The 12,744-nt window shown below is 48.7% G+C and overlaps 1 protein-coding gene across 1 annotated transcript; it reads left to right on the forward strand.

Annotated features, from left to right (window-relative positions):
• The first annotated feature begins 1,010 nt into the window (after positions 1-1,010).
• Positions 1,011-7,155, forward strand: LOC149354856 (TNF receptor-associated factor 6-like). Its single transcript, XM_089576039.1, has 2 exons — positions 1,011-1,295; positions 5,977-7,155. The coding sequence occupies exons 1-2, from the start codon at positions 1,011-1,013 to the stop codon at positions 7,153-7,155; spliced, it is 1,464 nt and encodes a 487-aa protein (XP_089432165.1).
• Positions 7,156-12,744: the final 5,589 nt, after the last annotated feature.

A 12,744-nucleotide genomic window follows, 5' to 3' on the forward strand; every position in this document is an offset into this window, starting at 1 on the left:
TATTTCTCGGCCGGACTGAACTTCTGCGCTATGCACCACGCCCCCCCCCCCCTGCAGGCGGGTTGCGAACTGCGTTATGGCGCGACACGTGTGTTCGTGATGGATGGCCAACAGGAAACAGCTACCGCTGTAAAAGTTTCTTCATCTCACTTCGATGCCTAGCTTGAAGTTTGCAATATTATAGTTAGGTTTATAACATACTTATACGCTATTAACATTGCAATTAAAACCTGCAGGCCAGTAGAGTTAACTTACAGACGAAATTTCCGTGGTTGTCTTGGGCCGTTTGTTTTTAAATCTGTTCGGATTATGCGCGAGAAAAAAAAATACAGTCAGGTATCGATTTTCTGTTCGACTTTCTTGCATCAGTACCGCTTGTGTTCTTCAAGAGAAACATTGCATGCAAGCAGCACATGATTGCTGCATGACCAGTTCACTTCCGAAAAGAAGCGTTTAAGGTGTAGGCTGAGGTCAAATACTCGATGGCACCGATAAAATGAAGAAAGAAAGTTACAGGATGAGGTGCAGCAGATTGCTTGCGCCTGGGCAAAGAAGCAACTAGAAAATGATTTCACAACAGTCTTACGAATGCGAACCGCAGAAGTGCCCCATCTTCCTGATACTGCGTTCAAATATTTAATCACGCAAACAGCATGTAACACAATCTGCCACGTGTACCTCACCGCTAGAGAGGGATGCCCGTGAAAAAAGTATGGAACATTTTGCTGGATAAGCACTCGGTGGCGTTTGCCGCAGAACTCAAATAACAAATGAAAACGATGAAGTTGTTTTTCGTTTGTTTTTTTTTGAGGGCCGTGTACTATGCGAAGCCCCTTCTTTACGACGCACGCGCATAAACTTAGGAGGGAAAGAGGCCCAGGCAGCAGGTATCAAAATTCGATTAAAGCCTTCACAACAGTCCGAAGAAGCAAAGCGATATGAGCGAGCTTTGCGCAACCGGTAAAGGCAGTCGAAGCAGAGGGCAGTGCGACCACACGACGCCTACAACGATGCGTCGGGGAAGTCTGCAGTACACGTTGGTGGGGTTTTCCGCGGGGCTCGACTGGAGGCCCTTGCGCTTCGTTAAGCCGATCCCTCAGAACAGGGTGTGCAGCGCCTGCGGACTGGTACGCAAGACGAACGCGCTGCTTCCCTGCATGCACCTCCTGTGCGCGGCTTGTTACCAGCAGTCCGCGCAAGACGGCTCACGCATCTGTCCGCTCGACGGTCAGCAGTGCCAGGACGAGGACGTCGACTTGAAGGAGTCCCCTGCCGATGAGATGCTGCAGAGAGAGGTGAGGAAGGAGGACTAAGAAGAGACGGGAGGGGATGTGAGAAGGTACATGTAGACAGGGCTTCGGTCTGGGCCGTAATTCCAGAGGTCAAGCAGAATACTGTCCGTTGGGCCTGAGCCACACGCAAAACATGGATCGGAAGAAGGGTGAGCTACATATGGTCACGCAATCCCTGTGAGTCAGAGAGTTGTCCTATACTTGAACTGAAGTGTCTCTGCATACTTTCTACTGGCCGTACGCCAAAGCTGCCCACTGCTTACAATCAAGATAATCCAGAAGTGTCATGTTTCGCTTGATCGCTTGGCCGCTGCTTTCATACGAAAGGAGGAGGTATGGCGAGGCGGGAAGTGTCGCTGGACAGTGACGGTCTTAAATTTTTATTTTTTAGGGGCGATCGGAGAAGCACATCGTTGTTTGCAGGATGCATTTCTCGAAGTTTCTTAGCTGAAAAATGGTAGGCAGCGCCGTTCTCGTATTGAAGATTTGTCACTTCTGGGGAGGCGGTTAAGTGCTTAAAGAGTCTGCACTCCGGTAAAGCCCAGATGCCAAAAATGAACGCGCAGCCCTGAAGGGCGCCAGTTGGTGTCGGAGGCCCTGAGTTGCGTTCTTTCGTAGGAGGGAGTAAGTTAGTCCAACGAAAAGGTTTGCTGCCTAAATCTTCCTCCGTCCCCCTGCCTGTCGACACCGCAACGTATGAATGCGCTAGCTAAAAATTACAACGGTTTACCTCTGCTACATCGAGCAGCTGATCGATAGCTATTCTTGCTTTTACTATGATGTTGCTGTTTCTTATCTCTTGGCCTGACTTGTTGCTTGCAGCTGCTGTGTATAAGTACGCAGTTTTCAAGTTTTGACCATTTATTAAATTACGCTTGATCCGCAAAAGATTGAGTTGGGCTTGTTGGTACAAATTCATTGTAAAACAGCGCAAAATACGAGAGACCAGAGAAAGAAAGAGACAGTACAAACGCTGATTCGCAACTAAAGCCGTTCTTAGCTAAAACCTTCGTATATAAAGGAACACTCAAGGGCATGAAAAGTGACGATACAGATAAAACAATAAAATCCAAACGGAGATGCACGTGATCTTCGAACATTCTCAAGGAAACCAATCTCTCTATCGCTTAAAACAACCGATGTTTTCTGATGCACCTCTGCTGCTCCTTTGCGATGCGATATGGTAAGCCTGAACCACTTCCCGCGTTGGGCTGATCCTTTTGGGTGTAAAGTACACGTGCCTGATTGTGATTGAAAAATGCTGTGCACATTTCCTTTTCATTACAACGGCACCTTTTGCTCCTGAATTCCTGTGACCCTCTGAGGATTCCCAACTCTACAGCCCTAGTGAACTTCCTAAGGAAACACAACTCTAGAAATTGTTTGGCGTTCAGTATTGACGTCACAGACCTGTGTTATAGCCTCCCGCATGATTGCCTCCTGAAGCGTGTAAGAAAGTTCTTAACTGAAGATAATGACTAGCTGGCGTTCATCACACAATGTGGACTATAGGTGGGTAGTTTCCTGGAATTTCTACGATTTTACTTCCATTCCACATTCGTAGGGTGGGAGGGCAAGCTGTCTGCACAGAAAGCAGGAGCGTGCATCGGAGTCCCGCGTCACCTCTGTTTTTTTGAGTGACATTTTTCTAATGTACTGTCAGCAGCAAAATATTGCGGGACGTCCAGCGCGTGGCGGAGCGACGCAAAACTGCATTCCACAGCCATCTGCCGTGACTAAGCCAGATGTCGAGGCTCACAGCACTTCCGCGTTAACCATTATTTGTGCATGCCTGTCCTTTCTTTGCTATCAGGCAAGTCTCATCGCGTTCTTCGCAGGGATTGCCACTCGCCGCTGGCAATGAATCGCTGTGTCACCATCGTTGCGCGTCTATTTCGGCTGCTGCAATGGTGAACAGTGCTGCGATCGCGCGAGCCCAAGAAGGACTGGCTGCGAACGTCACACAGCGCCTCAGCGGCTTCCGTGACTCTGATAAGCGTGTCACGGGGAAGCAAGCGTCAAGGCATGCTTGATAGCGAAGAAAGGATAGGCATCCGCAAAGCGTCCTTCGAACGCAATTTCCGTGAGCCTCGACAACATGCTTGGAGGCGGCAGATGGCGCTGCAAGGCAGTTTTGCGTCGCTCCGCCACGCGCTGGACGTCCCGCAATATTTTGCTGCTGACAGTACGTTGACAAGGATTCGGAAACAAACTTTGCGGGTCTACACCTTAACACCGTCAGATATGTTGACAATTATCTAGTTTTTATAGAACGCGGGCGGTTTGTGGCTCGCACGTGTGACATTCGAAAAGTGCCCAGGCTTACAGCTCACCTTCGAGGCGCCAGTGGACGAGGAACTGCAGTAGTTGGACTTGAGGCGCGTGTCGAGCAGTCGAGCAGAACCATGTATGCTGGAAATACAACCTGAGATCGACGAAGGCACTTCGCAGTTCCCACTCTGGCCGTTCAAAATTGGTAAAAAAAAAACAGCATAATTAGTTCCTGCCTCCAAAGTTTTTTTTTCCTAAATCGTGCCACTGTGCCATTGGAGACAGTCTTCAGCCTCATTTGTCCAGGGCCAAGGATGCCGGGTATCGGAACCAGGTGATAAACGGGACGTGCTCCCGATTACTACAGTCCTTAACGAGTCAGGCCGCTCAGCACGTGCTGTACCTTCAGCCTGAAAAGAAAAAAGTTGCCGTTTTACCCTATGTGCACCGCATCTCACATTGATTAAAGAACGTAGGAAGCAGATATAAAGGTGATGTTTTTCTCTCAGCCGATCATGCACTGATCATGCAAGGTACCGATCATGCAAGGTAGGAAGCGCTGGAAGCAATTCAGTGACATATTCGCTCATCGGTATTAGCCACTTTGTGACACAAGAGCCATTTTCGGCGACTGGCTGCGCGCAGCATGCGCGAGTGATGCGATACATAAAGAATTTATGATCTTGCTCAATTTCCGCGCTAATTCACGCAAAAAATATAATTGTAAGTTTAGCCGACACAGCAAGAATACTATCATGCATGAGTCCGTCCCCACAACTTCGCAAAGACATCGGAGCAATGAGAAGTGATCCCTTGCATGCTGTACCATAGAAGTTATACTCCAGCACAAGAGTCATCGTAGCACTTACCCACTGGCCTTATTATTGGCCTTCCAATATGCTATTTTATCAATGGTTCTCGCTTCAGTCGTTCGCCCGAAATAAACAAGCGCCGGTTTGTCACCCTTCAAGGCCGATCCGGGATCTCTGAAATGCACAAAAATCTGGTGACTGTAGTAGTACCTGGTTATTCTAAGCATGCAAGTGCACATGGCAAACATCTGTTCCATTTTGCAAGTTTGCCGCGCGCACAAAGAACATCTCGCAAACGAATGACACGACACACGCGAACAAAATAACTCGACCGCTCTTCAGCGTCGTCGCGCCATCCCATCATCGTGGGTTCCGTTGGCTGCCTCGTGGCGGCGCTACCATTCGAGAAATTCTAGGGTGCCTCGATGCCAGCGCGGAAATTCGCGTGTATATTCCTACAGCGCGCCACTACCTTGTCTGATTCAGCATCGGCAGTTACATCACTGTCAATTTTCATTCAGTGCGTTCGCACTCTTGCATGCCTGCTACCGAAGTGCTTTTCGCTCGCGCTTTTACGGCTGTCCCTATCGATCGAACACGCGAGGCGGACGTCATGTGCAAATAAACAAAACTAATTGGTCGTCTCGGATTTTTTTTTAACGAAACACCTTAACTTAGGCACTAACTTCAGGTAACATATAAGGTGGTTTGCCCTCGATCAGCTATACGTCGCCGCCGGGCTTTGTGACATTTGTCCTCCGAAAGTGTGTCGCTCGTAGGTCAAATGGGCCGGTCCACATCACTGCGACAACGGACGCAGGTCCGCTACCAAACAATTTATTTCTTTTCGGACGCTGTAAATGCAAAGATAGCCCGCACCCGCAGAAACAGTAAATCACAAGTGCAAGATGGGGAAGCCGGTGAAAGCGCCCGGACCCTGTTTTCAGCGGCTGCCGCTATGAGGCTTTCAGTGGCGTCTCTATATGCGATGCACAGGGCTCTGGCGAGGTTGCACTTGTAATACTGATATTTACCTCAAGGACCTGGCGCTGATGTATCTTGCGCGACTTTCACTGATATTTAAGATTTCTTCTTGTTTAACTGGTGAGCAACAAAAGTTCAAGATGTGATTGTTTCATTTCCATCACAATTCATCTCGATCTTTGGGGATTTTTTGTAGAACCAGCAGGTAAATGTCGCGTTTGTTCACTTTTCAATGTGGCGAAACAATGTCATACGCCCTATATCGTTGCTGCTGCCATAATTTTCTTTTAACCAGTAGGCATTGTAGTGCATAATGACAGGCATGTGCCCTTTTACCTTAAAGCATGAATATTCTGCGAATGCCCACTAATTCTACTAATTCCACTTAAAACGAATTGAGTACCATCTATTCGCGAATTTTAGTGGGCATGCCCGGCTTTGTTAAGGGTAACTTTAATTCTACAGTTCGACGAAAGGGCAAAAATTGATTTAGGCTCTTTCCATTTCCACTCACGTGTCGAAGCACCAAAAAAACTTTTCTTTTTGTACAGTAGACCTAACAGTGTTTTTAAAGCAAATGTGCGGTGACTCATAGAGTGAACCTCTTTTTCCCACAGGTCAAATGCTGGAACGAAGAATCTGGCTGTGGAGCCCTGATGCCCGCGTCCGCGCTGCCGAAGCACATGCAGAGCGAATGCGTATACCACTGCACATCCTGTCCACGATGTTCGGCGACCATTCTTTGCGGAAATACCTGGGCGCACCTCAGATCGGAATGCAGCGATCTCACCCCCTCAGGCGTGTTCGAGGTACCACAACAGTCAAAGGAAACAGCCACGTTAGCAACGTTTATGGCATTCTTTCAGGAGGACGTGGCTGAAATGAGGGCCGACTTGCGCAGAGTTTTCACCGAGACCCAGGCACACAGCCAGACACTCAGCAAAGTTTGCGGCGACATAAACGCTCTGAGAAATGCCATTGGAGGCAATTTCGCAGAAGTAGCACAGCAAACACAGTGCGGTTTCACGCGAAATGCAGTTGAAACATGCCTCGCTGTTGATGAGGAAGTGGAAGAATGGTTGAATACGCCAAACTGTACGCTAGAAGAAATCTCCCAAAATGTCAACTCCATAAAGCAAACGCTGAGGCAAGCCATTGGAGCGGTACAGATGGAAATGACAGAGGGCAAGCAGAAGACACTGCTTCGTTTCGAGGAACTGCTAGCGCACATTTCAGCCAGTACCGCATTTTGCCATTTCAGCGTAACAGAAGTGAGTGCTCTAAAAGACATTGTAATGAGACAAGGGCGGATTAATTTCACGTGCGACCGGGTGTACCTTCGCGGCTACTGCATGTCGCCCGGTGTCCGCCTCCAGAGAAATGGCGACTCCGTGTCACTGCATATACGGATGCATCTGCATAAGGGTGTGATCGACGATGTTCTTCAGTGGCCCTTCTCACATGGCATCAGGCTCAGCGTCCTTCATCCAGGCACTGGGAAGGAAAGCGCAAGTATTTTCAAGCCCGAAAAGAAAGATCCCGAATACTTCTCTAAACCAGCAGGATTGCCGAACGCGGGCATATACGTCCTCAAACATTCATTTTTGTTGACCGATTTGGAGCGCGAAGGTTACGTTGAACATGACCGACTTCTGCTCAAGTACGAGTTGCTTCAGTGGAGCAACTGCCGAGAAGAGTTAAGAGCCGAATTTCAAGTGCCTCGTCACATGGAAACACTGGCAGTGCAGGGCGGATGCTTTTCTGTGGATGCTAAAGCCGAAGTTTCCAGCCGATAGTGGCAATGGGTTGCTTTTTATATTGCCTAGTTCAAATTTAGCTCACATTTTTAGTTATTTATAGGATTATTACAAGCTTTCTGCTAATCTGCTCAGCACACCACAAATCGGCTTCTTCTAGTCAGCGTAGCTTTTCCAGTGTTTTTACATTTATATTGTTCAGTGTTGATATAAATGCTCTAGGGAATTAATTCGTAGAAAATCTTCCCAGTGCATTATCATTTTTCAGTGATATATCGCGTAATAAAAGTCGTTATGTACCAAAAATAAAGGCGCATCATATTGGGCCTCTTCGACTATCCGCCTCTGGCTGCCCGCGGGCTGCCTGTGGGTTGCCAGAGCGCGGCGCCAGGCGTTCGATTTTCTCTGGCCGCTCTGCGCACTTCCTGTGGCTGCCCAGAACCCGTTCGTTTTTCATGTCCTGAAACATGTCCTTTATCAAAAGCCCTCACGAGCACACTGCTCGAGGCATCTCTGCGGGCATATATGTGGCCACACAGTTACCACATAGGGCCGCCGATCGAGGCGAGTGCTGATTCTGTCGTCTCCAACTGTTGTACAGCTTGATGCTCCGGCCTTCGGCCGCATATGCTTAAAATATCGGAGAAGTACCGTAGGCATGCATCTCCTCATTGGCTCATTAAAGAGATAAAAGGAATCTCCCAGCGCTGATCATCATGCAAGCACACGCGGTACGTGAGGCGCCGGCACGCAGGTTTGATTGTAGCGCCTTTCATTCCAGTGCCATTTCTCTGCGGTAAAGCTGTAGCATTAGATACGATACGCAGATAAATTTGTACAGTACACCCGCTTGTTCTAGATGAACGTCCAACAAGCTGATGCGCGCTTTTGTCGAGATTATGCGTGCATTCCTTGCCTGCAACAAAAGCCGGCGGCCGACAGCTAGACTGCAGTTGAACGGAATGTATCCCGATTGTTTTTTGATTACAGCTTGCAGGAAGCAGTTCACGAGCGTAGAAATCGCAACGACCACAGCAGAGTCAATCACCATGCAGGGTCGATCGTCTGCGGTCATGCCAGTCATACTTACTGCGCAGTAAAACAAACACGCGATAATCCCAGAGTACGGCGTGTCGTTTGATAAGCAACGGACGGGCAGTTTTTCCGTCCTATGTGGTGTCGACTGAAACACGTTAGATTACGATTGCTCAGCGCATGCTTTTGAGGATTTCTCGAAGCTTACACAGCACACTGTGCACCGAGGGCACAAGCTCGCGTTGTCATCGCCGATCAGCTGTTCGTTCTGCAGTCTGCGGCAGCCCTCAATAGCTTCAGGTCTTTGTTTTCGATCTCAAGCAGCCTATTTCTGCCGTACGCGTGCGTAGCAATAAGACGCAGCAGAACGCGAAGCTACGGAGACCATATGCCCTCCGTGATCCGCGACTTGCTTGCCGCTGTGATTGCCGAGGGTAGGACCGAGGGGCTGGTTCCGATGGCCGCCAGCCCATGTGACCATGACGTCGGCCATGTGACCATGGCCGACTTGGTCGTCGGAGTGCACTTACAACAATATTCGTTGACCGCCACGTACAAGTCCGGGCATCTGCACCACGACGTGGGCTGTCTCTTCACCCTGTGGTTCCGCCTGATTCAAATGAGACCGACTTTCGTTTACTCTATCTTCCCTATTTCGTAATTTCTTAACATCGCCCACAGACACTGCCGCGACACCTCGTTACGATCGCTGGTTGAAGACCTCGACTCAGCAAACCAGAATTCATCCCTACGAGTATTTATTTTGCGCGACAGCACTCATTCCGCAGTGGAAACTGCGGCGAGTCTTAGTGCTGCTCGTGGTGACCTATAAAGACCGTCATAGCTTGATCTACGACTGCTGCAGCGCACACACACACACACACACACAACACGAGCTTATCTCATGGAAAGGGACATGGTCCGATGGGCGAAACTGCCCGCTGTCGCCTCTATTTTGCACGTTCCGAGCGTTCCCCGCCGCCTTTCTACTCCCGATTACAACCGTCTCGTATACATGACACCTTCTGCAACGCGTAGTCAGAAGTCACATGTTTTGTCCATTATGCAGACCAGAAGTACGGGCGCCGATGACGTATTGTCAGGAGAGCTGTAATCGTCCTGCAGCTGTACAAATGCCAGAGGCGGTTTTTTGTTCGACATGTGATCAGCGCTGTGGCATTTGGACTCTTCAGCTGAAATGATGGCGCCAAGGGGAGGCAAGGGTTAAAACCTGCGAGGCCACATTAAAATTTGCCCAGTACTTTCTATAAAACCTGACGAAAAAGACGTTGCCCACGTTCGCTGGTTAGATAATTTGTAAAGTTCTTGTCGCTGGATTTTGATCAGTTTATTTGTTTTAACTTTATAACACGAAAGCATTTTACACTTCCCCCGCTACTACTTTGCGCCGGCACACTTCGAATATCCTGGCGCCTTACCTACTTCAGCGCGTCAGTAAGCAAACAAGTCGTGGCTGCGTGGCGCCAGTGAAAGGAGCCTTTTTTCGCTAGCAGTGGTTAATTTCCCTTCCCGTTCTTATTGCTTTGAAATTAACCCCTACTGGGGAAAAAGGCGCCTTTCCTTGGCGCCACGCAGACACATCAGTAAAATTCGTAAAATGTGTTTCTGGGCAAGCATGCCCTAGAGCTTCCTTCTTTTTGCCTCGCTGAGATGACAACAGCCTGTGACAACAGCCTGTGTGTTGTGCTCCCTCGTCCGCATCTTTCTTCACGCTTCGCGTCAAACGCGGATTTCCAACTAGCCCCGACCCAAACTTTAATGAGATATCCATAGGCGGCAAGCCAGCGTCTCATGGCACTGAAGCAGACTGCTCCGCCGAAACGAGGAAGGAGACCTTTGCTAGTTTAACCTGGCAGGAAGAATGGGATTTGAACAATGTGGTTATCAGGGGCTGATTTGTGAGGTTTCTTTGTGAATCCGTCGCTTTTAATGTTCTTCTCTTTAGTTCTTGAAAAAAAAAATAAACATTTTAGTTAAATTCGACCTCGAATTAGGCTACTTAGCAATTATGGTCGTATCGTATCATCAACGTACGTGTAGTCAGTACCCTCCAGAAAGAGACTGCGTAGTCTGCATGAACTTGTTGCGAAACAAGCCACTAAAGGAAGCAGTCGAGAAAATGTGGCCATTTGGTTCCAGGTGTGTCGCCATATGTACACTCCAGAACAATGTGGCGACGGACAGTTTGGAACATAAATCAGTCATTACAGCTTGGAATTCTCCACATATGGTCCAGTACTAAGAGAAGTGGGTGTTCACTCCGCAAAAATAGTCATAAGCCGGCTATTATTCCGTAATAGCCCGTGTTGACCGAGCCTTCAAATAGGAATGGTCATTCCTTCGTTATGTCCATTATTTGTTGTAACGAGGTTAAACAGTATTTGGCAGGTCATCCTCCGCGCTACTGGCATACCCAAGAAACTTGGGGCCCTGCGAACAGTCCTTACGTTCGAATAATATGCAGCATAAGTGAACGGAATTCGGCGATCATAATAATGTTAACTACGACTACGAAGAAACATCAAATAACAGCTGTCCTACATCCGTGCAGCTATTGACTGGGGAACGCAGGAGCCCGTATTAACTTTTCGATTGCCGTGTAGTTGGAGCGGCTGCATCATGCATAAAACACGTTCAAAATTTTCAGAACATTACTGCAACGAGTGTGACAACTATGTAGTGCCTATTTCCAGTTCGCTCGCATTATTGCATTCGCCTCGCAACCGCACAGAAACCACGCCACACGCATAGCAAGCAGTAGGCGACCGCCGCGTGAGACCCGACATGCCACCGCGAGGGGACATGGCGGCGAGTGGTGGTGCACAGAGTCTCCCCACCCTGAAAGCGGAGGTGAGAGGGTACCCAGGCCAACCGAGGCACCCTAGGGCACGGTGTAACCTCGGGTTAAAACTTTTGTTGTGCCCTCTGTAGGTCGGTAAACGAATTGCGCGCCAAAAGCGTTAAAAGTACCGGCGACGCTTTCATCGCAGTCACATTCAGTATTGAGGGCTAGATGGCGACACCGCCGCGTAGCCAAGGCAGCCAAGACGACTTTCATTTTTTTTTCTTGGGAATAAAACTATTCATCGGGCCCAACTTTATATCATTGCCATTAACGTGCGGTAGCTTATCACATACGACGATAGTTCTGAACTTCATTCATTAATAAAGCAAAACCTCCTCGTTTCCAGCGCCAGACCGCAATTCGAAGCTCGCTCAAGCGCGCGTACTTCAATTAGGTTGAACATGCCGGAGCTCTTTGCTCGTTGCGATGGGTGCGTCGGGACGCACGGGCCTCAGATGAAGTGTTATTCACAGATGCCAAAAAGAGAAGCGCTACATATTATGCCGATATTTGTTACTCCATCAATAGCTAAACAATTTAGTACAGTAAGTTGACCGGCTTAGCGCATTATTCAGCAAAAGCTGGTTGGAATTGGGAGCGTTTCCGGCAGGTAATGTCGATCCGGCGCGTACATGCAACGAGCCTCTGTTTCGAACCCATTTGGCCACTGGGCATCGCCGCCTTATGAGCCAGCGCCATCGCTAGATGTGAGGCCTTGAACGTTCAGCTCGGATATCAACACGCTTTCGACATTCCCGTAGGAATGTGTGTGTGTGCGGGGGGTGGGGGGGGGGGGGGGGGGGGTATGTAGGAGTAAAAGACGAAACAGAGAAAGAAACGCATGCGTTGTTCGGGACCCCTATCAAAGTAGCCTTTCAAACTTACTAGAAGAAACCCAAAACCGCGCAGCAAGGTTGATCCACTCAGCCTATAGTACTCCTACCATGCAAGTGTCACTGAACTAAAACGTAACGCTCATTTTAAAAACTCAGCTGACCACCGTACTATTGCAAGACTGTGCCCTTTTCATGAGTTTTAGTACCATCCCATGATCAAGTCTGTTATCAGCCCTGCCCACCACATCTCCATCCGCACGAACTACCGAAGGCCATTTACCCACCACCCGCCCCGACATGGGCTCACCTGTCATCATTTTTTGTCCGCAGTGCAAAGGACTAGAACGACTTGCCCAAAGCCGTCGTACTTGTTTCCGATCCATCATAATTCAGATGACCCATCGAATCAACCAGTGCCCTGAACTCCACTCCCTCATGAAATACCCCTGTAATGGGGCCTTTGAGGTTCTAATAAATAACTAAATAAACAAATAAATATATAATGTACACGTAGAAATGCATATCTGTCTGTGTGCCGTACTCCCCTGCAACCGTTCATTGGAGGGGGGTCCACTCTGCGCACTCCGCCAAACTGCTCTTTCCGCGATATTGTATATGCTCCATAAGCCTTTCCGCGCACAAATAAATCTTGAAAGCACGAAGCCGCTAGCGAAATTTAGGAGACATCAATAATTTCAATATTATACTGGCTAATCTGCGATCTTTTTGGCAACTATTTTTCTCACTTCAAAAATAATATGCCGTCAGCACCGCCTGTATGGGCGCCACTGAAAACCCGTAGCGGTAGCCGCTGAAAATGCGGGGGGCCGCTTGCAGCGGCTTACGGCTCTCACTGCAAGCACAGCCACTTTTCCGACGAAAGCATGCCCA

Source organism: Amblyomma mixtum, chromosome 3, assembly GCF_055824585.1.
Source record: "Amblyomma mixtum isolate Tamu chromosome 3, ASM5582458v1, whole genome shotgun sequence".
Lineage (NCBI taxonomy): Eukaryota > Metazoa > Arthropoda > Arachnida > Ixodida > Ixodidae > Amblyomma > Amblyomma mixtum.